General features: G+C 31.0%; 2 protein-coding genes across 4 annotated transcripts in view; one reads left to right on the top strand and one right to left on the bottom strand.

Moving 5' to 3' along the window:
- ZnT49B (solute carrier family 30 member 9) overlaps positions 1-16,494 on the top strand; it is a 138,816-nt gene extending 122,322 nt beyond the window's left edge. For all 3 annotated transcript variants that reach the window (XM_075356460.1, XM_075356459.1, XM_075356458.1), the window contains 4 exons: positions 2,745-2,858; positions 6,567-6,663; positions 12,694-12,770; positions 16,007-16,494. In XM_075356460.1, coding sequence (XP_075212575.1) covers positions 2,745-2,858; positions 6,567-6,611 — 159 coding nt within the window. In that variant the 3' untranslated portion in view covers positions 6,612-6,663; positions 12,694-12,770; positions 16,007-16,494. The remainder of the gene's footprint in view (positions 1-2,744; positions 2,859-6,566; positions 6,664-12,693; positions 12,771-16,006) is intronic.
- An 8,460-nt stretch (positions 16,495-24,954) lies between these two features.
- On the bottom strand, positions 24,955-25,950 carry LOC142319981 (uncharacterized). Its single transcript, XM_075357660.1, has one exon. The coding sequence runs from the start codon at positions 25,948-25,950 to the stop codon at positions 24,955-24,957; it is 996 nt and encodes a 331-aa protein (XP_075213775.1).
- Positions 25,951-26,310: the final 360 nt, after the last annotated feature.

The raw sequence follows: 26,310 nt of genomic DNA, 5'->3' as shown, positions 1-26,310 counted from the left end.
CTCCCTTTCTTATTACGGCTTCCTTCTTATTACGGCTTCTTTCTTATGTTCTTCAATTATTACTGTTGCTGTTTGGTTCCTGTACATGTTAGAAATTATTCTTCTATCTTTGTATTTGAACCCTAATTTATTAAAAATGCTGAACATTTGATTCTAGTCTATGTTATCGAAAGCCTTTTCCAGGTCTATAAATGCTAAGTATGTTGATTTGTTTTTCTTTAATCTTCCTTCTACTATTAATCTGAGTGCTAAAATTGCTTCTCTTGTCCCTATACCTTTTTCCTGAAACCAAATAGGTCTTCTTCTAATACTTGTTCCACTTTTCTCTCAATTCTTCTGTACAGAATTCTGTTTAAGATTTTTTATGCATGACTAGTAAGCTAATTGTTTTGTATTCATCACATTTATCTGTTCCTGCTTTCTTTGGTATCATGACTATAACACTATTTTTGAAATCTGACTGAACTTTCCCTTTTTCGTAAATATTACACACCAGTTTGTATAATCTATCAACCGCTTCCTCACCTGCAATGCACAGTAATTCTGCAGATATCTGTCTATTCCAGGAGCCTTTCTGCCATTCAAATCTTTTAATGCTCTCTTAAATTCAGATCTCAGTATTGTTTCTCCCCTTTCATCCTCTTCGACTTCCTCTTCTTTCTCTATAACACCATTTTCTAATTCACATTCTCCATATAACTCTTCAATATATTCTACCCACTTATTGACTTTTCCTTTTGTACTGTAAATTGGTGTACCATCTTTGTTTAACACATTATTAGATTTTAATTTATGTACCCCAAAATTTTCCTTAACTTTCCTGTATCCTTCGTCTATTTTACCAATGTTCATTTCACTTTCCACTTCTGAATACGTTTCTTTAATCCACTCTTCTTTTGCTAGTTTGCACTTCCTGTTTATAGTATTTCTTAATTGTCAATAGTTCCTTTTACTTTCTTCATCACTAGCATTCTTATATTTTCTACATTCATCCATCAGCTGCAATATATCATATGAAATCCAAGGTTTTCTACCAGTTCTCTTTGTTCCGCCTAAGTTCGCTCTTGCTGATTAAAGAATTTCCTTTTTAACATTCTCCCATTCTTCTTCTACATTTTTTTTACTTAGATTTTTTCCCTACACTTTCTACCTTATCTTTTTTACTTAATACCTCCTATGATGTCCTTTTCAAAAATCTTCTTTACCTCCTCTTTCTCAAGCTTCTCTAAATTCCACCAATTCATGTAACACCTTTTCTTCAGGTTTTTAAACCCCAATCTACATTTCATTATCACTAAATTATGGTCGCCATCAATGTTTGCTCTAGGGTAAGCTTTGCAGTTGATGAGTTGATTTCTAAATCTTTGCTTAACCATGAAATAATCTATCTGATGTCTTGCAGTGTCACCTGCCTTTTTCCATGCGTATATTCTTCTATTATGATTTTTAATTTGGATTTTGGCAGTTATTAAATTATATTTTGTGCAAAACTCTATAAGTCGGTCCCCTCTTTAATTTCTTTTGCCCAGCCCATATTCACCCACAATATTTCCTTCCTTGCCTTTTCCAATGCTTGCATTCTAATCTCCAACTAATATTAAGTTTTCGTCCCCTTTTATGTGTTTAATTGCTTCGTCAATTTTTCTTTGTATACACGCTGTAGTCACCACCCGGAGATGCAAACAGGGGACTAGCTTACCTTCGGAATATTTTATCAAGGAAGGCGCCTCCGTCTTTGTTACTATAGAGAGTTACATTCTCTTGGAAAAAAAGCAGCTGTAGTTTACCGTTGCTTTCAGCTGCACAGTACTCAGACGATTGAGTGATGTTGATATGGCTGTTTTAAGTGTTTCTGACCTATGCTCTTAACAACTGCTAAAAGAGCTGCTGCTCTCTTTCAGGAATCATTCCTTAGTCTGGCTATCAACAGATACCTTTCCAATATGGTTACATCTTCATTTCAGCTATTCTGTATCATTGAGCACTCAAGCCCCCTCACCATTGGCTAGGTCTCATGATTCATAGAGGGAGCTAAAGTCCATATTAATTATTTAAATACAATCACATGAAATAACTAATGCTTTTTAATTAATATTATTTAAAAATTCATTAACAGAGTAATATTATTTCCATAGAAGAAAATCTTTTAATTGTATTAATAAATTGGTGAGAAGATTTTTCAAATTATTTGGCAGTTTATTAAAAATGGCAATGGACACATAATAAAGCCCTTTCTCGTAAGCCGAAGTTTTGTGTGTTACATAAAACCAGTTCTGTTGTCTGGTTTGGTAAAGATTGATACTTTTATTTTTTAAGAAAATAATAATTTTTGTGTTTAGCAAAGATATTCCATATTCATAAATATAAACATAAAGATAAGTTAATTGTATTAATTTTCTAAATCTGCCAATTTCTGTGGCAGAGTAGCTACAACTCTGCCACATTCACATTCTTTGTATTTTTTTATTGTGAATTTTTTCATCAGTCAAGAAAAAAATCTATCTATACAATTTATTTTTATGAGTGCCAGATGATGATCTGACAGCATAGTTTTATATCTTAAAATCTCATTCTAACTTTGAGAAAGCCTCAACTATATGAAAATATGTGCAGGCATAATAGATATCTATATAAACGTAATTATTATATTTAACATCCATTGTTTACTTTTAAAAGTTAAAAATAAATTTTAATATTTATAATTTGTTGATCCTTTTTTTACTTTATTTAATTTTTTTTTGTAGGAAGTTAAGAATTTTAAAGATATTGATGAATTGGAAGGTTTCATGTTAAAACACAGTGAGGCTATTATTGACATGATGGGTGGGGAAATTGACAGAATAGAATTGAAATTGAGGGTAAGTATTTTATACAGTTCTTTCATTTGTCTGCTTTATTTTTCATATTATTATTATTATTTACTTAAGAGTTTTATATAATTTGAATTTCTTAAATTTATTGTCTTAAATTTCTATTATCGATGGAGGGTCCTCATTTTAAGTGCGCTGCCATTGGAATCTTGTAAATAAGAAAAGGTACAAAGAACTTAAAATAGGGAAGTTTCTTTGACTTTTGAGTGCATTAAATATACTATTGGCATACTTGAGATGTCTACCATTTTTTCAATATGGTGACCAACTTATTTTTTTTAAATGGGAGCTTTGAACATTTTTAGATACAGCACATAATTTTAATTCATGTTTACTAATAGACATTTTTTCTAAATGCCACCTTTCAGAAGCTACACTTAATCTCCATTTGTACTTTTTGACAGCAAAACATTATATATAACAGATTTCTCAAAAAGTGAGTCTTACTTAGACTTTCACCACGGTTAGTTGTGAATTTGTTTTCATAAAAACTGTATATGTCTTATGGTGTGTGACTTTATGAACTTATTATAAAAACCTTATCTTTTTCATTGTCCTTTTATAGTTTTTTAACAGAAATTCCATCCAAAAATGTTGAGATATTTACAAAAATTTTATAATCCACCTTTCTCTATGAAATAAATAATCATGTGATTTTACAATTTCAGATTTTCAAATTGGTGGTCATTTTAGTTTTGTTTAATCGTTAATATCTCAATAAATATTTACTCAGTCAAATTATTATTTTTTTAAATAATGGCACATCACAATTTTTTATTATTTTTTCAAGCAACCATGTTATGTAGGATATCATAGCATGTAGCAAGGCTCCAGTTCATAGAACCATCAATATTAATTCTGTGATATAGAGCTATGATTTCAGTTCCAAACAGGTTATTGGGCAATAATTATGGTTAGGTGTATTTTTCATTCGCTATCAAATTTCTGTTCTGAAAAACTAAAATTAAATTACTATTTTTTTTTCCAATTTAAATTTCTATTTTTTTATACTCCTACAAACTTTGAGGTTATATGGTAAATTAATCGTAAAGAAAATAATGTTTGTTAATTTTACTGTTTAAACCCATCCTTAGCGATAAATGGAAAAGACGTGGCTAAATTTTTTATGGTGTTGAAAAATGGACAAAAAATGGAAAGTGACCGTCTTGAGATTCAAAAATTTATTTTATTTTTTCTCAAAAGCTAGAGCTGTGTACATGATTCACTTGTAATCTACATAGTTCTGAGGAAATGTAAAACTTTACGTTGAAATTTTGCTACTAGTTCAGTATATGAAAAAACATGTTTCATTTTGTAGTTTGAGTAATTATGATGATGACATCTCATTCAGTTTGTGTAGTTGAGATAATTTTAAAGAGTGTGAACGGTTTTTTATGTACAAGTGATAATGAACGTTTTGCAGATTCTGAAAGTATATTGATAGTAATGGTAGTAGTAGTACTAATGATAATATGACAGGGAAGTATGTACTGAAATAGACCTAAACAGAAGTGGGTATGTCATCATAAAGAAAACAGTGTGTTGAAATCCTGATTACTGATTATTCTGATATATTCAGAGTTATTCAGATGATAAATTTTCAGTATTATATGATGCCATAAATGAATTTCTGGATGAAACATTTTGAGTTCATGTTGTAAATGAAACAAAGGCTTTTGCCAGGTAAAACTCAAACGGTTGGGTAAGTGTTGCACCTGATGAATGCTTCTGTATTTCATGTTTAATCTAATGTCAGAGTATAAAAAATGTATTATAAATTATTACTGGTTGTCTAGAAAAATGAGCCATGGTCTGAACTAATGCTATAAGACCAATTCAAAATTATTTTTAGATATCTCCATTTCTGTTCTCTCCATATTCTCTTCTACTACTGTCTATGAAATGATAAATTACAAAAAGTAGTTGTTGAATATTTATGTGACAAATTTAAAAAGTACTTTACACCAGGTAGAAATTTTTTGGTAATGAAAGCCTCATTGCTTTCTGGGGAGAGCTGTTGTACATTCAATCCAGTCCCTAAATATGTGCCAGATTTGGAATAAGAATTTAGAAAACAAATGTTGTCAAAACTGGATATTGTCATAATTTTAAAATTTATGTTAAAGAGGATCAGGTAAACCCTATCAGAAATTTTGGAGTTAGTAAACGAATGGTATTTAATGTAAATAGAGACCTCCTACAAAAGGGCAGAATATTCTACTTGGACAATCCCTTAACATATTTTTAGGATTATTGAAGCAGGGAACTTATGCAATGGATACAATTAAAACTAATTGAGTAAGCTTGTGTTAAGAAATTTTAAAAATAAATTTGAAAAAAGGAAAATGAATTTCTTCTTCTTACAATGTGTAGTGTCTAAAATGTGTGAAAGAAAGAAAAAAAAATGTTGTGATGATGTCTTCTTTACAAAAAAACTCTATTATGTGTCAGTTATTCCTCAGAGGGAAAATAGGAAAAAAATGTACAGCCTGTTTTAAAGCTAAGTTGTTAATGAGTATTACAAATTTATTTGTGGAGTGGATAAACAGGATCAAACACTATTTGCTTTTGCTCCCATGTATTGTTAGAGCAAAGGGTGTAAAAGAGGGTGTAAAAGTTGTTTTTTTATTTATTTGATGTGGCAGTTTACAATGTCAGTGTGATTCATAGATTACTTCTTAAAAGTAAAACAAAACATGCCCAAACTGTCATTGATTTTCTGTTAAATGTAGCTGAAAAGTTACTGGAGAGAGTAACACTACCTTGGCATAAAAAAAATGAAATCTAGGGTGTCCACTTTCATTAGCTGACAGCCCAATGCATCTGCAAGCAGAAAGGGAAAAAATTCCATCTACTACTATAGCAGTCTTCCAGAAAATATAGAAATTGTAGTCCTCACTAAAAGAGATCAGAAACCATATTAGTGCAAAAAGTATCATAGCAAAAAGTATAAGTAGTTAATTATCAGTGTTAATAAAAATTAGGACTTAAAATAAATGCAAAAGAATAATGGCGTCAGTATAAAATAAGGAAAGAAAAATTATGTGATTTTACGGTTAATTAATAGAGATATTGCATGTAGTCAATGAACAGCATGTACTGTGTAAAAGTAGCTCAGTTGCCACTGACAATTTATCCAGGAAAGATTTAGACTGAAGTGAGTTAAACATTTTAATTCATTTTTTTAATTTAGTGTTTTATAATATTTAATATTCAGAAGTGATGATTTAGAATCTGATGTAATCAGCAAAATTCCACATTTCTGTTAGAACTGTTATTTATTTTATACTTTTATAATAATAAAAAATGATAACACATCATTTGCCATAATTTAAATGTTATTGATTCAAAATAAAAGTAAACCTGATAATTTCAGGTTGCTTTTAATAACAAAGCAGTTGAAAATTGGACAGTTGATGAAGACATTAGAATTGGGCTTACTTTCATAAAGTTAAATATAAAACTTATATAAACTATATATAAACTGAGTGGGATAAAATATCATTAAACAAATGTTTTCTTGTAGAATTTAGTTTGTTATTAGTAATATTTGTAGGTGATAAAATCTACAAATATCGTGATCACAGTATGTTGATTATAAAATGTTTTTTTCTTTCTTTCACACTTCTAGAATGTCTAAAATTAGTTTTAAAAAAAGAATTGTTTAGCTACAGCACTTACACAATTATGTTTCAGAGAAAATTTCCTGATATTCGGCATTGTGATCTTGAAATACTGTAATAAATTAGTTGCAGATAGATAATGAAATGTAAATTGTTGAAGGCTGTGATATGTAAGTACTTATTGTTAATTAAGAAGTAAATATTTGTGTGTATTTTGAATTGAAGGAAGGTATGATTAAAACTTTAAATTGCACTAATGTAACATAGAGTTAATTTTTAAGTCTAGATTTTTCTTGTTTGATATTTAATTATTAGTTTCATATTATACAGGCTAAGCAACATAAAACCAAACCCATAATGAAACCGCTATCCAACAGTATTTATGAAAGACTCTCGCACAACTAGTACGACTAGTGGGTGTGTATGTTACTACTGATTGTTGCTGTTGTTTGTCAGGTGGTTACATGTCAGTGCAGTATAAGTTTTGTTGTAGAGTAGTTGGGTTTGTGTAAAATACCTTATTCAATCCAGGAGAGGATAGCTACAGTTGAGGCCTATATTTGTTCTGGATCGTTTGAAGAATCACATTAAGTATTCGTAGAAATATTTCCAAATGCCTGTATCCCAATGAAGAGTAGCATACATGATTTAGTTAAAAAATGGCGTACAACAGGTTCAGTTTCAAATGCAAAATGAAATAGACAACCTTCCATTATGATTCCATAGGCCATTGCCGATATTGAAAGAAGAATTACGCCAGTTCAAATAAATCACTACGCAAGTTATCCCAACAATTTGGTGTTAAATATACATCTTATTGTAAAATCCTGGATGAATCCTGGTTTTATTTATCCGGCCATGTTAATTCGCAGAACAACAGGATAGTGAGGAATCCTTAGGAGATATTCGAGCGTCCACTTCACGATGAGAAAATTGCTGTTTGGTGTGCAGTTTTTGGTAATCGTATAGTGGAACCAATATTTTTGGACCGGACTGTCAATACACAAGTTCACCTCACAATTTTTGAAGAATTCTATGCACAATTAACTGATAATAAAAGTGAAAACAAAGTATAGCTTCTTCCAACAAGACGGAGGAATGTGTTGCACATTAAACGTTTCACTGAATCGTGTTCATGCAGCTTTCACAAATGAACGAGCTGTCAGCAGAGGATGGTGCCTCCATGTTCCCGAGAGTTATCCGTTTGCGATTTTTTTCCTTTCGGGCTACTTAAAGGAATCCCCACAATATTGATGAACAGATTGTGAACATTCAACCAGAAATCAACGCAATTGACCGATGTTTTGCGTCAGACGACTCTCAATATGATCAGTTGAGCACAAAAGTGCATCAATGCCCAGGGTGGTCATTATGAACATGTTTTATAACAATAAGGTAAAAAATTTCAACATTTAAATTACTTTCTATGGTTTTCTTATTTAATTTATCCTCATCATTCATAAACTTTCATTTCAACTTTAACTGACCAATTCTGCAGCGGTTACGTTATGGGTTCAGTTTTATGTTGCTCATCCTGTATTTATTTTTTTAGATTTTTATCATAATAAAATAATTAATTAGAAAATAAAAACAAGATTTTTCTGTGATTTCCACAAAATTTATTTAAAAATGATAAGTCAGTTTTAAATAAATTAAAATGAAATTTTTAAATAAAAAAACATTTCGTTTTCATTTTCTAGTTTGTTGTTATTGATTTTCACCAAGTAAAGGCATTTTCCATCAATCATAAAATAACTTTTAGTCTCTATGTAATATACATAATAAAAGTAACATCTCTGTTCTCTGGTTGCTATGTAGTCCAACTACAAGAGATAGGTTTGTAGTTTAAAATATTCATTATGAATTATGTTCAAAAGTTCTAATTTAGCAGACTTTCAAAGTATTATCTTTTAAGATGTTACGTATTTTATGGTTATCTTGTAATGGTTAATAATATAAATTTAAATTATAATTCTTGATATTTTAAAATCTGTTAAACTTTAGTCTTAATTCTTATACAGGATTATTCAAATGAATTTTACAATAAAGAGAAAAAATATTCTTACTCTCTGTTTGGGTGATAACTTTTGCTGATCACTGTTATGTTAAAATTCTATAAATTTTAATTCCGACAATAAACTACTGAGGGAGGGGGCATTAATTCAGCAAAAGAATGGAGGACTAGTGAGAAATCTTTCTTTGTATCTCCCTATTTTGAATTGAAGTAGCACATTTTTGTGATTATTTCAGAATAGATTTAATAGACATATTTCACCTTTAGAATGCTATCAAGTAATGTAAGGACTCTCTTGGGCATAAGTGCATTATTAAAGGTTAACACATAGAGCATCCCTGAAATTATGATGCAGTAATGAAATGACTACAGATTGCCTTTATCTAAGGTTCATACTAATAACAAAGTGGGTTTGCTGCTTGAAATTTCCCATTTAAAAGTTTTGCATATTCTCAGGAAATGACGATCTACTCTTACAAATCGTAAATTTGGCATTCTCTCAAAAATTAAAAAGATACAGAGTAGTGAGTGACTGGTAGGATATGCGGCTTTAAATTTCAAAAAGTGTATGATTCTATGATCAATTTATGAATAAATTATGATTTTTTTTTTTTTTTTAGATTAATTCACTTTCTTAATCTCTATATTAAAGTTAGTTGACTCAACATTCACCTGTGTGGGAATGAGAGTAAATAAATTAGCACCTGAAAATGAAAGTTCAACATTGGATGATTTTTGCTGTGACTAAAATTTATGTTTACCTTTCTTTTATGTTAGATAATATCTCTCATTCCCACCAAAAACACCCTTTTTGCAGAATGTAAATTCTTCTCTTTTATTTATTTTTACTCTTCTCAAGATAATAAAAGTTTTAAGTATTGGCTGCCAAAATTTCTTGACCTTATTCTGTTGAATTTCTTCTTTTGGAGTTTATTGAAAATTTAATTTTTTTATCCCATGACACTTAAACATAAAAACTCAAGAATTCATATTAATTCATGACATAGTAGACATTTATCAGAGTATGAAAAATAAAGACTGGGATGTAGTTTTATATTGTGTTAAAGTGTGTAGATTTACTCATAGAGTAGCCGTTAAAGCTAGTATAGGAAAGCGTCAGTTTACTAGTGGTACTTTGATGCGCATAAAGTGGCCAAAGAACAAATTTTTGGCACCCCCTTGCAAAATTTAGTTTTGAGTGCCCCTACAAAGAAAAGCAACTGGTATTTGGTTATATTCTTATTAAAATATAGTAGTCATTCTATAAATGACAAAAAGAAATGAATACAAAATTTCTCCTAAATACAATATACTTAAAAAACTATATTTTTAACCCATTTTAAATATATAAAATTACTAACATGGTATCAATAAAATTATTAATAATCATTATTATCTAGTTATTGTTTCTTATTTTGAGATTTTAAATTTGCAAAATCTCTTATGAATCCTTTTTTCCACTACGTTAGCAATTTTTGTTTCTATTGCTAAAAGAGATAAATTATGTAAATGTTTTTCTCCAATTGAATTTCTTAAATAATTTTTTATTATTTTTAATTTAGAAAAGATCATTCCACTGTAGTCACAGTGACTGGTAATGTTAAGAATAAAACTAAAGCAGTTAAAGTATCTGAAAAACTTGACAACAGTGTATTATATTTAACTATTAGCAGTCCAACAAATTCTTTCATATTTTAAATTGTGACAAGCTCATCCCTCAGCATAGCAGATAACATTATTAATTGCATAGGGAAATTATTAGAAAAATTCAGCAACTTCATTACAACTTTTTACAGCATCATTAATAACTAAATTTAATTATGAGATACTCAATGAATGTACATAGCATTTGGTTGATTTATTTAAAAATAGCCTGGACTCTGTTGTATGCACCACTCATAATGTTTGCTCCTTCACATCTTTGTCCCCTAAATTTGCTTAATTTTATGTTGTAGTTTTTCTGAAAATTTATTGTTTCTTTTTATAAAACAGATGCTGTTTGATTATGAATTTAAAAAACCCCCAAAAATTTATTTTTTTTCTATTCTGTTTGGTTCGTCTCATTCATTTTTAATAATTTTTACAAATCTAAATATTCGACTGAGTTTGTATGTTTTTGCTATATTGTTTGTTGTATCCATTATAATAGTAAAAAAGATGTATTACTGATACGAGATATTATAATCATTTTCAAACGTGTTGCAAGGCAATTATTTTGTGCTGGATCTCTTGAGGTCTACATGAGTCAGATAATATAATCATTTTTTCACATTCTCTATCAATATTTTATTTTGAGAATTCACAATATCAGTGGAAAATGTAATCTCAATTTCAGTATCTAAAACTTGTTGAGCAAATTTGATTGTAACTTCCGTCACATTTGAACATTCTAGAATTCTATTTTCATCTTTATTATCATTATTGTTATTGCCCAAGTTTTCTTCATTGTAGATGTGTGTTGTTTTTCTAGCTTTGTCGTAACAGGTTTTAGGAAATTTGTTAATTTTGCTACTTAAGATAAGCAATTCTGGTCTCTTCTTAATTTTCTTCTTTTAGCTGCACTGCTAGTGCTACTTAATTTCTTTTCCATCTTCATTCCTTAAAACTTATAATCATAGCAATATATATTCATAATATCTGCACTGTTGTTGAAATGGAATAAAAAGCTACACTAGATACTTACATAAATTTTTTGTTGTAATATTTCAGTTTACAATAATTTATAATACATATAATTATTATAATATAGGTAATAATAATTTCAGTATTTTGTAAACATACTTGACACTTCCATATGAAATAGCTATTTGGATATATGCCTATCTCACTCTAACCTATAACTATAGTAAGCAACAGCTGCAGCCAGTGACACCACCAGGTGGACATTTTATACATTATCAATCCAAAAGTAACAAAAGAAAATGTAAGATGTCGTTATTATAGGGCTGTTTGTAATTCTTCTAGAAGAAAATATATAGCAAAATTTGTTTGTACTTGAGAATAATGGGGGTCCACGCTGTGCAAAACTTGTACAAAAAAGTATTTTTAATCTAATTAAATTAAGTATAGTTTTAATACAATTTATGACCCTTTTCTACTTTGTTCCCTCCCCCGTGTTGCGGGGTCATGCAGTATTATAGTTCCACCACTGCCTACATATATCTTTCTTCATATATTCAGTGGTTAACATTAGTTACCAAAAAAAATTGAAACTATTGACTTCATCATGAAAAAGTAATATTTCTGATGACTTTTATGATGGATAGATGAATTTAAAAAGTATACCTCTCTTAAAATTACTTTGATCAACAGTTCATTACCATAAGTGGTTTTTAGATAGCGATGAATGTTACTAATGTTCACTTTTTCTGCTGTTAAAAATTCACTCACTGTGCATTGTTTAGAAACATTGAGCATGTGTACTCAACTTCATTATAGTAGTGACTGACCTATCACTTAATGTTATGCAACATTTTATTCTCCAGTTATGTTCCAGTATGCATTACATTTACAAGGTTTTTTTTTTAATATACAATATTACTCTGTTTATGAATTTAAAAAAAAAGTGTGTGATATATATATATATATATATATATATATATATATATATATATATACAGTGTATATATAAAGTATATACTCAATTTTAAATTTTTAATATGGATTTTAATAAGATATTTTCTTTATATTATAATTAATGGTAGTGCTTATAAAAATGATCTGATTACAATTTTTTCTTTACATAAAGAATATTGTTTTAAAGTTAATAATTATCTAATTTTGCTTTATGGAAAGCAAATTAAGTGCTAAATAACATATTTAAAATAAGGGTTCAACCTCATAATTATAAACACTTGTGTATAATAATAATTTTTCCTAATGTGTGGAATATTGTTATAGAGGTGGTTTATTATTGTATATTAAATCCTGGTTTGATAAAAACATCTTAAAATTTTATTAAAATTACCATTATTTAGTGTTTAAAATTAATATTAATTAGTATTTGTTTAATGCTGAAATAAACAAAATTCTGAAAACAGTTAAAATCATAACTACTGGTTATAAGATTGAAATTTCTAAAAAAGAAGATTTTTAGTATGGAGAAAGATGTGTTAGGTTTGTGATATCTTTTTTTTTACAGTATAAACAGTATACAGTAACTAATTTATGTATATATTATTTGTAGGTTTAGAGATAAGCTGTATTAACCTGGTGTGTTGTAGTAGACATTTCCAGTTGTGCTTGCTGATATTTTTTAATTAGGTAAGTTGATTGCTTATGCTTATCAAATTATTAATTAATGCTTAACAAACTTTTTGTTTGTTCATGTTAACTATATTTAAATGATGATTAATCTGAGTTTTTTCCCAGTGATAACCATGTAACATTAACATTTATAAACGTGGTACTTAGAGAAATCACCTAGGGAATATAATCATTTTTGATTCCAATTTAAAAATGTTTAAATTAATTCTTTAATTAAGAACGACAGAACGTTTTAGGTAGGTTTCATTCTTTTTGATTATTTGAGATAGCATAAATCTCTGCTGTTTTCTGAACACTGTTTACTATTGGCTATCAACTGACTGGTATTTTTTACTGATTAGTTTGTTGGGATTCTGATCAGCTGATCCAATGGAAGTTACCAGCATTTCCCACACTATATGTTAGGCTGATTCTATTGCTGACTGAGGTCTCTCACTTGACTTAAAATTCAGTTTGAAGTTTTTTGGTTGATGGTATATCCATAATTTTCATATTTTTGAATTTTTTTGTTCTTAGAAGGTGGAATAGATTGTGACAATTTGGATGCATAATTGTAGAGACAGCATAAAGAAATGGACAAACTCCTATAACTTACATTGTTGTATATTATGGCTTAATTGAAAAACGTGCTGAATATGTCATTAGTTTTTAATTTTTATAATTTTTCTCATAAGTTTAATCATCTCCTTTACATATGAGATTAAAAAAATTAAACTAAATTTTTTTTCTCTGGTGCATATACAGGTATTTTGAAATGTGCATTTAGGGTCATTACATTACACAGGAACTTATGAATAAACCCACATTTGTCTATTTTAATTAGTTTCTGTGTAGTATTCATCTAAGTAGGCATTGATTGGGTCCTTCAGTGTGATTTTTGTGATAACTGATTTACACAAACAAAGAATTACAGTGATTTTATGTTAAGTTTGGCAAAAATTTTATTTTAACACATCTAAGAGACATATGAGGACACCCTCGCCACACATTACTGCTTAGTTAGTGGTTTAATCATTTTAAAAAAGAATCTATGGAAGATGATGAAATCATATAAGTAAAAAACCAAATTATTAAAAATTTTAAGATGTGCTCCTACTAATTAAAGAGCCCTTCCCAAACAAAAGTGAAGACGTATCTCTCGTAACAAAGGGCTAATACCTTTGACAGAATGGCCCCAAAAGTTGTCTCTAAGTGGCATATTAATTGATGTAACAACTTCCAGGTGCCTGCACCCTGACATATTTTACCCATTTCTTACCTGTTATGCAACAAACCTTTTTCATGTTTACACATTAAAACTTCACAGTAAAAGTTTCATCCTTATAAAATATTCTTTAAGCTATAACATACAGTAGTAATTTTTATCAACTGTCACCATAGCAAAATATCAAAATTTTTTATATTTCACTGTGAATTTTAATATCCTTCATTTTAATATCCTTTGTGTAACATGCACCCAATCTTTGGTCAAGTTAGGAAAAACTGTATGCAAGTTTTTAATCAAATAATCAAATAAATATACTACATAACAAAAAGAAGAAGAAGTCAGCTATATTTAAGTTATTAGGCAAAAAAATAATGTAAAACATTAATTTGAATTTATGAGGTCGGTTCAAAAAGTAACCAGTTTTTTTTAAAATAAAAAATTATTGAATATTTACAGCATTAAATAAGTAATCACCTTAAAAATACTCTCCATCCTGTTATAAACACCTTTTCCAACATTCCTGCCCATTTGACAGGCGCCCACTATGAGTGTCATCTTTAGTACTAAAACACTTATGCCAGTTGTAAACCTCTATTTTCTTTATTGCCGATTCTCCATATGCTTGTTTAAGCTGCATTAATGTCTTAACAGTAATTTTTTTTAAGCAAAATGCAAAATTTGAGGTTTGTGAACCATCAGTAACTGTCATTTTTCACTGATGTACATGATGTGAAACAAATTACTTAAGTATTTTTGTGTGCAAACAGGAAATGTTTGATATACAGCTATGTTATGATGTCATACTGCAAACATGAAAACCAATAATTTCCTCATTATAATTGTTATTTTAAACTGATCGAGTCAATTTTGGGAACTTTTAGAACATAAAATATGAGTGGCTCCCACATAACAATTGCTGGAATCTTTTAATATATTTATTGTTAAGTTAGTTACTATTATTATCTTTTCTGCCAAGATCATTGTAGTTTCTATGTTTAGTACTGCTTATCTTTATTAGCTTCATTCTTTTATCTCTTATTGACACATGTCAGAACCACTCCATTGTCAAAACTTATTATATTGATATCTTGTATTTCTGTTGATCATTATACAGTGTTTAGTCAATGCCTTTCCCTATATTTGACATCATGCCTTATTTGGTCTTCTTCTTGCTTATTTGTTATTAATGGTTATATTTATCTTTTAATTTTGTTTATCTATTTCCCGCTTTCAATAAGTCGAGGTTCTTGAAAAGTATATTCACTTGATTATTGATCTGTTCATTTATGATTGTTCTATTGTTACTTTTTAATTTAAAAATTTCTAGATTTTCTAACATGTTCATTTTTCTCCCTTTAACGCACTTGTGAATTAATTTTGTTCCATTTTTAATTGATTTTGATTCTTCCATTTTCATTGCGGGTATGTCCCTTTCATTGAATTAATTTTGTTGATTCTTCCATTTTCATTGGGGTATGTTCTTTTATTGATTGCATTAATTAGAATCATTTTTTGATTTTTGAGAAATCAAAGAGGGACATACCCCATTGAAAATTGGAAGAATCAACAAAATTAATCCATAAATGTGTTAAAGGAGGAAGAATGAACATTTCAAAAATCTAGAACTCTTTAAATTAAAAAGTAACAATAAAACGATCATAAATGAACAGATTAGTAATCAAGTGAATGTCCTTTTCAAGAACCTCAATTTATTGAAAGTAGGAAATAGGTAAATAAAATTAAAAGGTAAGTATAACCATTAATAACAAATAAACAAGCAGACGATCAGATAAGGCATGATGTCAAATATAGGGAGGGGCATTAACTAAACACTATATAAAGATCGACAGAAATATAAAGTATGAGTACAATAGGTTTTGACAATTAAGTGGTTCCGAAACGTGTCAACAAGAGATAAATGAATGATTCTAAGAAAGATAAGCAGTACTAAACATAGAAACTGTGTATTGTTAATTGAAAATATAATGTATTATATATTAATACATTTTCTGTTTCTGTTTTTCAGTTAGTGCAGGTATATTGTTCATGATGTATCCTTAGAAATTTACTTAAAGCACTTCTAACAAGGATCTGCATTATTATAAACATGTTATTCCTTAGTATTATTCTGCATATATGTATGTACATTAATATTATGAAGATTGTTTTATGGAGGTAACAAATTATATGTGTATGATATTTTTTGTGGCTGTAAAAAATTTGCCTTTTAACAAAATCAATTGTCCTATATAGATGAAAGTATGTAATGAAATTAAAGTAATGAAAATTTTCTATAATTAATTTTTGTTAAATGACATTAACAAGTTTCTCAGATAAAAGTGATTCAGTTTTGTGGTGAATAATAAAATGGTATTTAATTTACAATTACCTGTATATATTATTAGAACTGTTTGCTAATAATAACCGTAGTACGTAAAATTTAATTTATCCTCCAGTTGTATCATTAATATTATTTATTTTATATTATATAATTTTATTTATTTGAACTTTTAATGACTGTTTTATTTTAATTTTTGCTTTCTTCTTTTTGATTAAGTTAAATATCATGTATTTAAAATGCATACATAATAATATGATTAATTTATTAAAATGAATTAAGTGAAAGAAATTATTTTTTTTCGCTTTATTTTTGTAATTCAAGAGGAGTTATGTAGTATTGTATATGCATGTATAACAGATACAGAATTTATTTAAATGAAATTTTTTGGGATATCAGAATTATATGTTCTATGTTGAGTTATTATTTATATCAAATATTTATTTTTTCTCAGTTTTGGCCATCTGTGGTCTGTGTAAACAACTTTATATATGGTTTAATCTTTTTAATCTAGATTTTCAATTTTTTGTGAATGGAGCAATTTTCTCCTCAGACCACACAAAGTTATTGACTTGTTTTGTTAGTTCTTGAAACCCACTGAAATTCTTGATGTTGTCTTTAAATATGTTTTGATTTAGTGTTTCTTCATTGGTGATGTTTATTTGTTGTATATTTTTGTGGGTGTTGTTGATCCATCTGCTTTTTTTTAAGCTTTGATGTGCTTGAGGTTTAGTGAGTGTTTTCATTGATGTGAGAAATATGGCCTTAGAATAGGATCTTGTGTTTAAGATTATATCAGTGAGTTTTTCATACTGTGTGAAGTTCCTTGTTGGCACAGAGTATGTAGTTATCATTCCTTTTTCTTGGCCTAGGATTTTCCTGAGCATATTTCTTTTTACTATATCTGTAATTATATTATTATATTTGTTATTATTATTATTATTACTATTATTATTATTATAAATGTAGTATTAATTATTATATGAGTATATTGTTTTTTTAAGTTTAGATATTCAATGTAACATAGTATTTTACAACAAATTACTATTAACTACAAAGACTCTCAAAGTATCATGACAGGGATTTTTTAATTGAAGAATAAGTTGTTTTAACTCTTCTTTATTATTATTTTTTAAATTGATAATAAATTAATAACATTTTATTTAACTACCTGTGCAAGAATGATTTTATTGATCTGTTTAATATTGTGTAAGTTATTCTATCTATGCAATTTTATTGATTTGTCTATAAGCAGCTGATTCACTTGTTAATGTATGGGTAAAAGTTCTGGGCCTCACACAGAAATGGCATTAGTACCCTTAATTTCTTAATGGCATTGCAAGATTTCAGTCTTCATTAGTTTACTAAAAGAGTTCCAAGTTTCTGCATAACTTAGTATAATATTTACAGGTCATCAAAGTGGAGAATTAGGGCCTATTTTTTTGGAAAGTGGAAAAATCTTGAAATTTGTACAGTGATTAAATACTTTTTTTGAGAGGTTTGTGAAAAGAAAATTAAAGAAGAGCTTGATATGACATTGGGAGACGCTTCTCCATCAAATACAATAGTTAAATGCTGAGTCATGGAATTTAAAATGGGTCGAACCTGCACTAACAGTAAACCACACACTGACTATGCCAAATAATAGAAAAATTACACAAAATCATTTTGGCAGATAGACGAGTGACAGAGAATGAATTAACAGAGAGTGTAGGGATGTCAACAGAATGCTTGCGCAACATTTTGCACAAACATTTGGACATGAACAAGCTGTGTGTTGGATGGGTCTGTGTTTGCTCATACCCGATCGTAAAAACATTTCAAGCGATTGTCTCAAGCTATTTCGGCATAATCTAGAGGAATCTCTATGTTGATTTATAATGGTTGATGAGGCTTGGGTTCATCATTACACTCCCGAGAGAAAAGAGCAGTCAAAACAATGGGTTGAAAAATATCAACTTGCTCCAAAAAAAGCAAACGCCACTTTTCGCACAAAAAAGTTATGGCAACTGTTTTTTTGGGATGCATGTGGGATAATTTTTATTGATTATTATCTTAAAAAAGTATAAAATAATAAGTGGAAAATATTATGTGACCCTATTGCAGCATTCCAATGATGAGATTAAGGAAAAACGATCACATCTGTCAAAAAAATAGTGCTTTTCCATCAAGGCAATGATCCAGCTCACCAGTGCTTCAGTCATTGCAATGGCAAAAATCAAAAAATTATGGTTCGAATTGCTCCAACATTTTCCATATTCACCAGATCCAGGTACTATGTTTCCTAATAATAAAAAATGGCTTGGAGGGAGGAGATTTTCAACCAATGATGAAGTTAATGTCACCATATATAGTTATTTTAAGGAGTTGGATAAATCGACTTATCAAAATGGTGTTGTGCTCTTGTGAAATGCTGGGCTTAGTATACAGACCTTAATAGTGACTGTGTTGAAAAGTAAATTGAAATGTATCCAGAAAAATGTTGTTTTCTTGTCCAGGCCTGGAACTTTCCACCCTGCCTTCATGATAAGAGAACATGCAAATTTTGACATCCTTGAATTGCCAAGGTAGAATGGTTTTCAATTAGAAGTCGATAATAGAGCGGTGGCTGGGAGACATTATCAAGAGCCGATGTCTTTAAAATATAACTAGTCCAGCCAGCCTTGAATTGCTTATCTTCTGCATGGGAAAACTGAAGAAAGATGATCTTCTTCCTTTCTACCTAAGAAAGGTATGTGTTGTTGACAACAAACAAGTATAGAGAATACTTTCTGTTAGTACACACACTGTACTGTACTCTTATTGGTGCAAACATTAACTCTTGATACCAATATGACACTCCTTTTTCAGATTTATTATTTTTATGTGAGATTAGCTAATTTACAGATATACTTTTTTCAATTAATTAATTCTTTTTTATTGCCAACAAGCTTATTGTAAAAAAAATACTATTTTTATTAAAAAAACTTTTAATATTAAATTTTTTTTATTATTAGAAATTTCAAAAATTAATATAAAAATTGTTTTGAATAATAAATATTGATAAGACTTGAATCTTAGTGACAAGAGTGATATTTTCAATTAAACAGTTATTTACTTATTTACCAGCCCCAGTTTTGATTCTTGAATGTTTTAATCTTATAAACTTATTCAAAAGTTTTTGGATAACCATAGAATTTAATTCAATAATAACCATTGTATAAAATTGTGATTATTGAATTATTAAGGTTAATAGTTAATTTTACAAATTTGTCCTTAAATATTGACACATTTAATTTAATTTTTTTTTTGTAGGAATTGATTCAAAATTCTTGTTCTATTGTAAGTCATTCTCCTCATCTACATGTTCTTGGAAGCACTACCTCTAGTTATCTTTTCATTATTGCTTATTTTGTCAGACCCATTACCTTGTTTGTTTTGGATTAGATTTGATTTTATTTAGAATAGAAAGTCTGGTTTCCACACATTGGATTAAAATAGGAATAACAATAACAGCTCAGAAGGTATTTCATCCACTAGTTTGGTTTTTTAAAACTTGTGGATAGAAAACAGAATATTTGGACCATTTGAAAGGTATGTAAAGACTTGCCACTCTAGTGAATCTATCAAAGAAGTTGTTGCCTTGCTTGCTTTTAGAAAATGTAAGTATAATGCCATAGATGGATAAAGAGTAATAACTGACTCGACACCCATAGTACTCATCTGATGAATAATGAATAAATGAGAAAAAAGGGAAGGAAGTAAATGAAATTGGTCAACCCAAAAGTCTCTAATTATAGTCATTTACATTATTGCTTAAGTCTATTAATACCAGGTAATGCTAAACATTTGTAGATTAATTATTGCAGTGGAAATGCTACATAAGCTATCATCTTTTTTCTATCATTGTATATGTATTTCTTGTTGAAGCAATTCAGAACAAATTTCTTTATATTGCATTGATAGTGAGTATCCATATACTTTAATTTTGTGAACTGTAATCTTTATGTTTTATTTAAATGTTTGCAAAGATTACCTTCTCTGGGGTACATAAAAAAATTATTAAATTCCTGTGGGAAAATTTTTATAACTGGTTAATAATGCATTAACATAAAAATGACAGCTAAAACAAATGAATAATTATGTACATTTTTGGGATTGTGGTTTTTTGTGAGTACGTCGTTAAATATTTATTTTATTTTTATTATTAGAACTATTTAGTTTAATCAGGAAGATGAGATGTATGATTAAATGATTGGAGTAAAGGTGCTAAAGCTTGACAGAAATCAAACACAAGACCAGTTGATTTAGTCATCAGTGTACTAATTTAGTCATTGATGTACTAAACTCTACTTAACTGTTGTTTTTGATAACACTTCTCTTATACTTCTATTAATATATTCGATTAAAAGCATTTTACTTTATTAATTTGTATTTGATTGCACATATAAAAAATTTAGACAGACTGACTCATTAATGAAAAATGTATTATTAAAAATGATTTATTAATATAATTATTAAATGAAATTCAGCTTAGATTGTTACCGTTTTTAATTTTTATTACTCCCAATTTAGTTTTGTGATAATACTGTCTGTTTTGATACACAATTTTCTTACTTCATCTTTTTCCATAAATGTTATGTTTTCATAACATTGCTGTCTATAAATATTAAAATTCAGTGAAAATTATTGAAATATTAATTTAAAGGTTTATCATACTGGTATTAGCATATACATATTGCATGATTAATGTTGGGTTAAGGAAAAAAGTTAATTCATATTTTAATGCAAAAGTAAATGCAAAAATGTTTTTATATTTCAAGTGAAGTTTATTAAACCAAATAAATGCTATTTAAATCAACCACCATAATAATTGTAAATATATAATTATTAATATATAACAACCTCCATTTTGCCATTTTTGAGGTAAAATCATAACCCGGTCACTAAATAAAATAGTTTTATAAATGATTTTCACAGGCTTCTTTTGAAGCCTATGTTATACCATTAAGAGAGTTCTGTAGATATCAGACCAAAAAGTAGTTTGATATTGCAAGGTCAGGCAGGGTATGTGGTAAAACCTTAATGAATCAAAGCTTCCAAGCTCTCTTAATTTTTGATGGCTCACCAAATATGAGTATGTATGGGGTCTGATGTTGTGAAGGAAGATAAAAACTTTCCTATCAATCAATTCAGGTCACTTTATCACATTTGCTTTGTGTAATCTTTCCATTTGTTGAGAATAGCGAATGAAATCTATCATTTGACTAGCAGCAGCAGCCACATAGCGAACCACTGTTTGCAGAGCTTCACTTTACCTCATCCTTGATCTTTTCCATACATTATTGTCGTGCATGATAATTTTTTAATGTTGTATATGATCATTACTGTTTTTCATAATTTGTAATGAACCGTTTCAAAAATGATTTGATTTTGTTTTAGCAAAAATTTGCAGATGGAAATTCCATTCATTAATTTTTTCATTGTTAAACCATTTAGCATCCGAAGATTGAAATTTTTTTATATCCAGCCTTCTTCAAACGATGTAAAACTGTTTTTTGGTCGAAACTGTTTTCTGATATCATAACTACAGATTTGGTTAATATGACCAGGGTTATGCAATCCTAAAGCCTTCTGACTACTGGGAAGATATGCTGAAAAAAACCAACACCCCTAAAAAAAAATGTGTGTATGTATTATATAAATATATATGTATGTATATATATAATATGGAAAGAAAGTTTTAATTAAAATTTTTTAAATTATAACAGAATTAATATGCAATGTTTAATAATCTTAGGTCAATTTTGTGTATAAATTTTTGAATTTCCATGGTAAAAGAACGTGATGAGAATGGTGGTAGAGGTATGGTTTCTCCTGTCTGATGGAAGTATGCTTATTAAAATATCTATTTTTAGGCTTTATAATTCTCTTATCATAATTGTTAAATACATATTTTTTATCGTTTACAGTATTGTTTTGATACTTTTGTAATTTATTACATTGTAAAAAAGAAAACTACTTTATAAAATACAAAAAACATTTCTGTGTAATGTATTATTTCTTTTAGCTTGAATTTTTATAATTTTTTAAAAAATCCTTAAAACTTTTTTCACTTTCCATAAGTTTTCTGATACCTATAATTTAAGTGAAAGGATATTTTTATAGTGCAATCAGTTTTTGAGTGAACAAACCACATTTTCCAACACAATGATATGAGATATACATTCGAAATTTCAATTAATTGATTTTTTAATTAAGAAAATCAGAATCATTTTCTAGGTAAAAATGCTTCATTGAGAAAAGTTGTAATAAAATTTGAAGGATGACAGGTATATTAGTTACTTATAAAGAAAGTAAGAAGTACTATTATTTGATTAGTCAGACCTCGGATGAAGCTGTTACATAAGCAACAAGTTGTGTCACTTTTTATTTTTATTTTTTTCCCGGGCCGGTTATCCAATTAAGTATATGCAGCCCGAGGGAGTGTCCTTTTACTCTAAGGGGGCCTCCCCACCCACCGGCTGTACGTCCGACACGGCAGTTTGGCTCCCCCCAGTCGGATCTTTTCTTTTATTATTGCCTGCCTCAAATTCCCAAGACCAGGACCGAGTCCGGCTATGCCATCCCCAGCCCAAGCCCCAGGAACTGGGTCTCGGTCTTGTGCTTTGCCTGCCTCTAACCCCGCAGAACACCGGCAAGGCCTGACTATGTCGTTCCCTACCGCCCCCCGCAGGGCCGGGACTCAGTCTTGAATTTTATTACCCCATTATTAATGTTAAAATCCTCTCCTTCTTCCCTCGTCATCCTTTAACCTTATTACTTGAGTTACGAAAGATTCAAATCTGTGCCAGTTGTTCTTATCGGCTGTCAGGAACGATAGCATGTCTAAAGCAGTCAAAACCTGTATCCCATAGCGCCATCTCAGGGTTAACCATCTGGGGCATGTGAATAAGGTATGTTCCGCTGTGTTCTTCTCAACACAAAACATACATGTTGAGGAGTCTCGACGTCCAAATCGATGTAGTTATTTTTCGAAGTTTCCATGTCCTGTCATGGCCTGTGTGGTATAAAAACTCATTTCTCCATGTTTTCTTTTAATCCATCTTCGGATGTCAGGAACCATTTTTCTTGTTCAAGAGGCAGTCACGCATCTGTCCCATCTCTCCTGCCACTTATCATATATGACTTCGTTGGCCTCGTCTTGTCCATGCCGTGAAAACGTAGCCATCGCTCTAGGACCAAGAGTTCTATAGGTGGGACTGATGCCAACACGCATGCTGCCTCATGAGATGGTGCGGTATGCGCTTATAACCCCAATCAGCATCCTCCTGTGCACACTCTGAATGCATCTGACATTTTTATTGATGTTCATAGCTCTATGCCAAATCGGGGCGGCGTATAACAAGGTAGAAGTCAATGCCGAAGCAATAATCTTTCGTTTGGAAGCTTTCGGCGCAGCCGTTCTTGACATAAGACCCAGCCAAGATTTCAGTAACCCCTCAGATTCCCCACATTTACTGGCTATGTGGGAGCTGAAGGTCAGCGACTTGTCGATAATTACTCCTAGATATTTAGTGTGTTGTACTCTCCGTATATTATATCCGCCTATTTTGAGGTCTAGCTTACGAATGTTTCTTCTGCTTGCTAATATGTTATACTCACATTTTTCAAGGGACAGGGTCAGACCGACACTTGTCAGCCACTCATGAATGGCACCCAGAGCGATGTTCGCAATAAATTCTAAGTCATCTACAGCTCTGGCCCCGACAAGAACAGCCAGATCGTCAGCATACGCCACTAATTCGGTGCCAGCAGGCATTTGTAATCTCAATATATTTGTCAAAAGCTATAATCCATAATAATGGGCCAAGAACCGACCCCTGGGGAACACCGCCCAATATCTGGTGCCTGATAGTTCCGTCGAGTGTTTCAACCTCAGTCCACCTTTCGTTTAGATAGTCTGCCACCTGTCTCTGGAGATATGGGCTGATCTGTTTTCTGTGCAGCGCCTCCAAAACTGAACCCCACCTGACTGTGCCAAAAGCGTTTTTAATGTCTAGCGTGATAAACAGAGGAATTCTCCTGGTTCGCCAGGACCCGGCTCTAGTATCATGTGCCCAGGATAGTATTTTATTAATGGCATGAACTGCCGACTTTCCCTTTCTGAAACCATATTGGTTATCATGTAATCCATTCTTGTCTTCTAATTCCTGGGATAACTTGCCGGCAATTAGCCTCTCTGCCACCTTGCCCATGTGATTAATTAAACTAAGGGGCCTGTATGCTGTCGAATTTGCATCTGTAGTTCATTTAGGTAGAAATACGGTTCGGGAAGCCTTCCAGCAGTCAGGGAAAATTTTGTGTGAGACACCAAAATTGGTGATGTTGGTCATCTCCCAAGGGACTTTTCTCATTAGTCCCTTGAGGATAGCGGCTTGAATGCCGTCAGGTCCCGGACTTTTTATATCTCTAAGGCGGCCTATTGCTTCTTTGACCTCTTCTTGCGTGAATCTATATCTTTCACAGTCCGGCCATTCAAATCGGCAAGCATCTCTGACAGGGAACAAATCTGTTAGTTGTGCTGTTGCATTCTTCGACGTGAGGACGGGCAGACGTCGTCCGAACCTCTTCATAACTATTTGGTAAGCCCGCTCCTAGGGGTCGGAGGCCAATTCGGAGCATAATTCCCTCCATCGGTCCCTTTTTGCACGCTTGATCATGCAGTTAAGCTCTCGCCTTGCCGCCGCAAATTCATTAAGTGCGGCTTCAAAAGGAGGGCCGCCTCCTGCTCGTAATCTATATTTCTTCCTTCTCCAGTACTGTAACCTGTTGCGCTGCAGTGCTATTTCTGGTGACCACCAGTAAACTGGATGCTTTCTATTAACCGATTGGTGGATCCTAGTCGTTTCCTCTGTAATTATATTCTGCAGGACTAATGGTGTGAGCTCATTACTATTTATCAATTTAGCAGCAGTCCTATTGACAACCGTATCAATTTGCCATCCGTTTAAACGTGGCGGTTTAGAAGAGGCATGGGCAGGAGATTGAGAGTTGTCCATGACCAACAAGGTGGCGCGATGGTCACTGCCTGTGTCCGATTCGAGCACACACCAGTGGAAGGTGTGTGCATCCCATCTACTGTCGACCAAGGAGAGATCAAGAACCGCTCTGTGTCCTCTTGCCTCGAAGGTATGTGTGCCGTCGTTAAGACAAATAAGGCCAGTAGCCATCATCATATTCGTGAAAATCTGACCTCTGTTGTTTGTGTATTGACTACCAGCTATAATGGCTTTGCAGTTAAAGTCACCCATTAATATGACCCTTATGGGTGCTTGTATTATTATGATTGTTAGTCTATCGATATATGTCTTGAAGTCTTCAAGTACAATGTTAGGACTGATATAGCCTGCTACTAGTAAAAATTCAGCAAGTGTGATGGCCAGGATCCCCTCCTCCCGGTGGTGCAGTTGCCACGGGCATCTGTTGCTGTAACTCCTGATTGCAACATCACCAGCAATGTCGGCTGTCCAGACATGACGAGCAGCTTCGATTCTGTTTGGGTCGGTTATAATTAATAAATCGGCCTCAACTTCCATAGCAGTCGCTCCCACTAAATCATGGGAGAGACGGCTCCTATTAGCATTGGTCATCAATAACCTAGGTATTTCCTCTGGAGCCACACTTCACGCCTCTGGTGCGGTGAGATTCGCTGCCACAGTTCAAACACTTCATGCCCTCTCTGCAGTCCCTTATAATGTGCCCTTTTGCCCCGCATTGAAGCAGGGGGCAGATCTATCGGGTCCCTTACAATCTGCGGTCCTGTGTCCAGTAGCCCAGCATCTGTGGCATTTATCGTTGTCTATGCGAATGTAGGCCCTGCAATGTACCCAGCCTATCTTTAATCTGCTGGCAACTAATTTGGTTGCCGTTCTGTAGTTGGTGATGACTGTGGCATTGCGCGTATCTCCGTAGGCATGTCTGAGAGATGTCACTCTGAATGTCTCGGCAGA

This window comes from Lycorma delicatula, chromosome 2 (assembly GCF_047948215.1).
Source record: "Lycorma delicatula isolate Av1 chromosome 2, ASM4794821v1, whole genome shotgun sequence".
Lineage (NCBI taxonomy): Eukaryota > Metazoa > Arthropoda > Insecta > Hemiptera > Fulgoridae > Lycorma > Lycorma delicatula.
This window is presented reverse-complemented; position numbering and strand designations above follow the sequence as displayed.

Excerpts from the sequence above, each read along its gene's own strand:
- LOC142319981 (XM_075357660.1), bottom strand. The coding sequence starts at position 25,950 with ATGACCAATGCTAATAGGAGCCGTCTCTCCCATGATTTAGTGGGAGCG.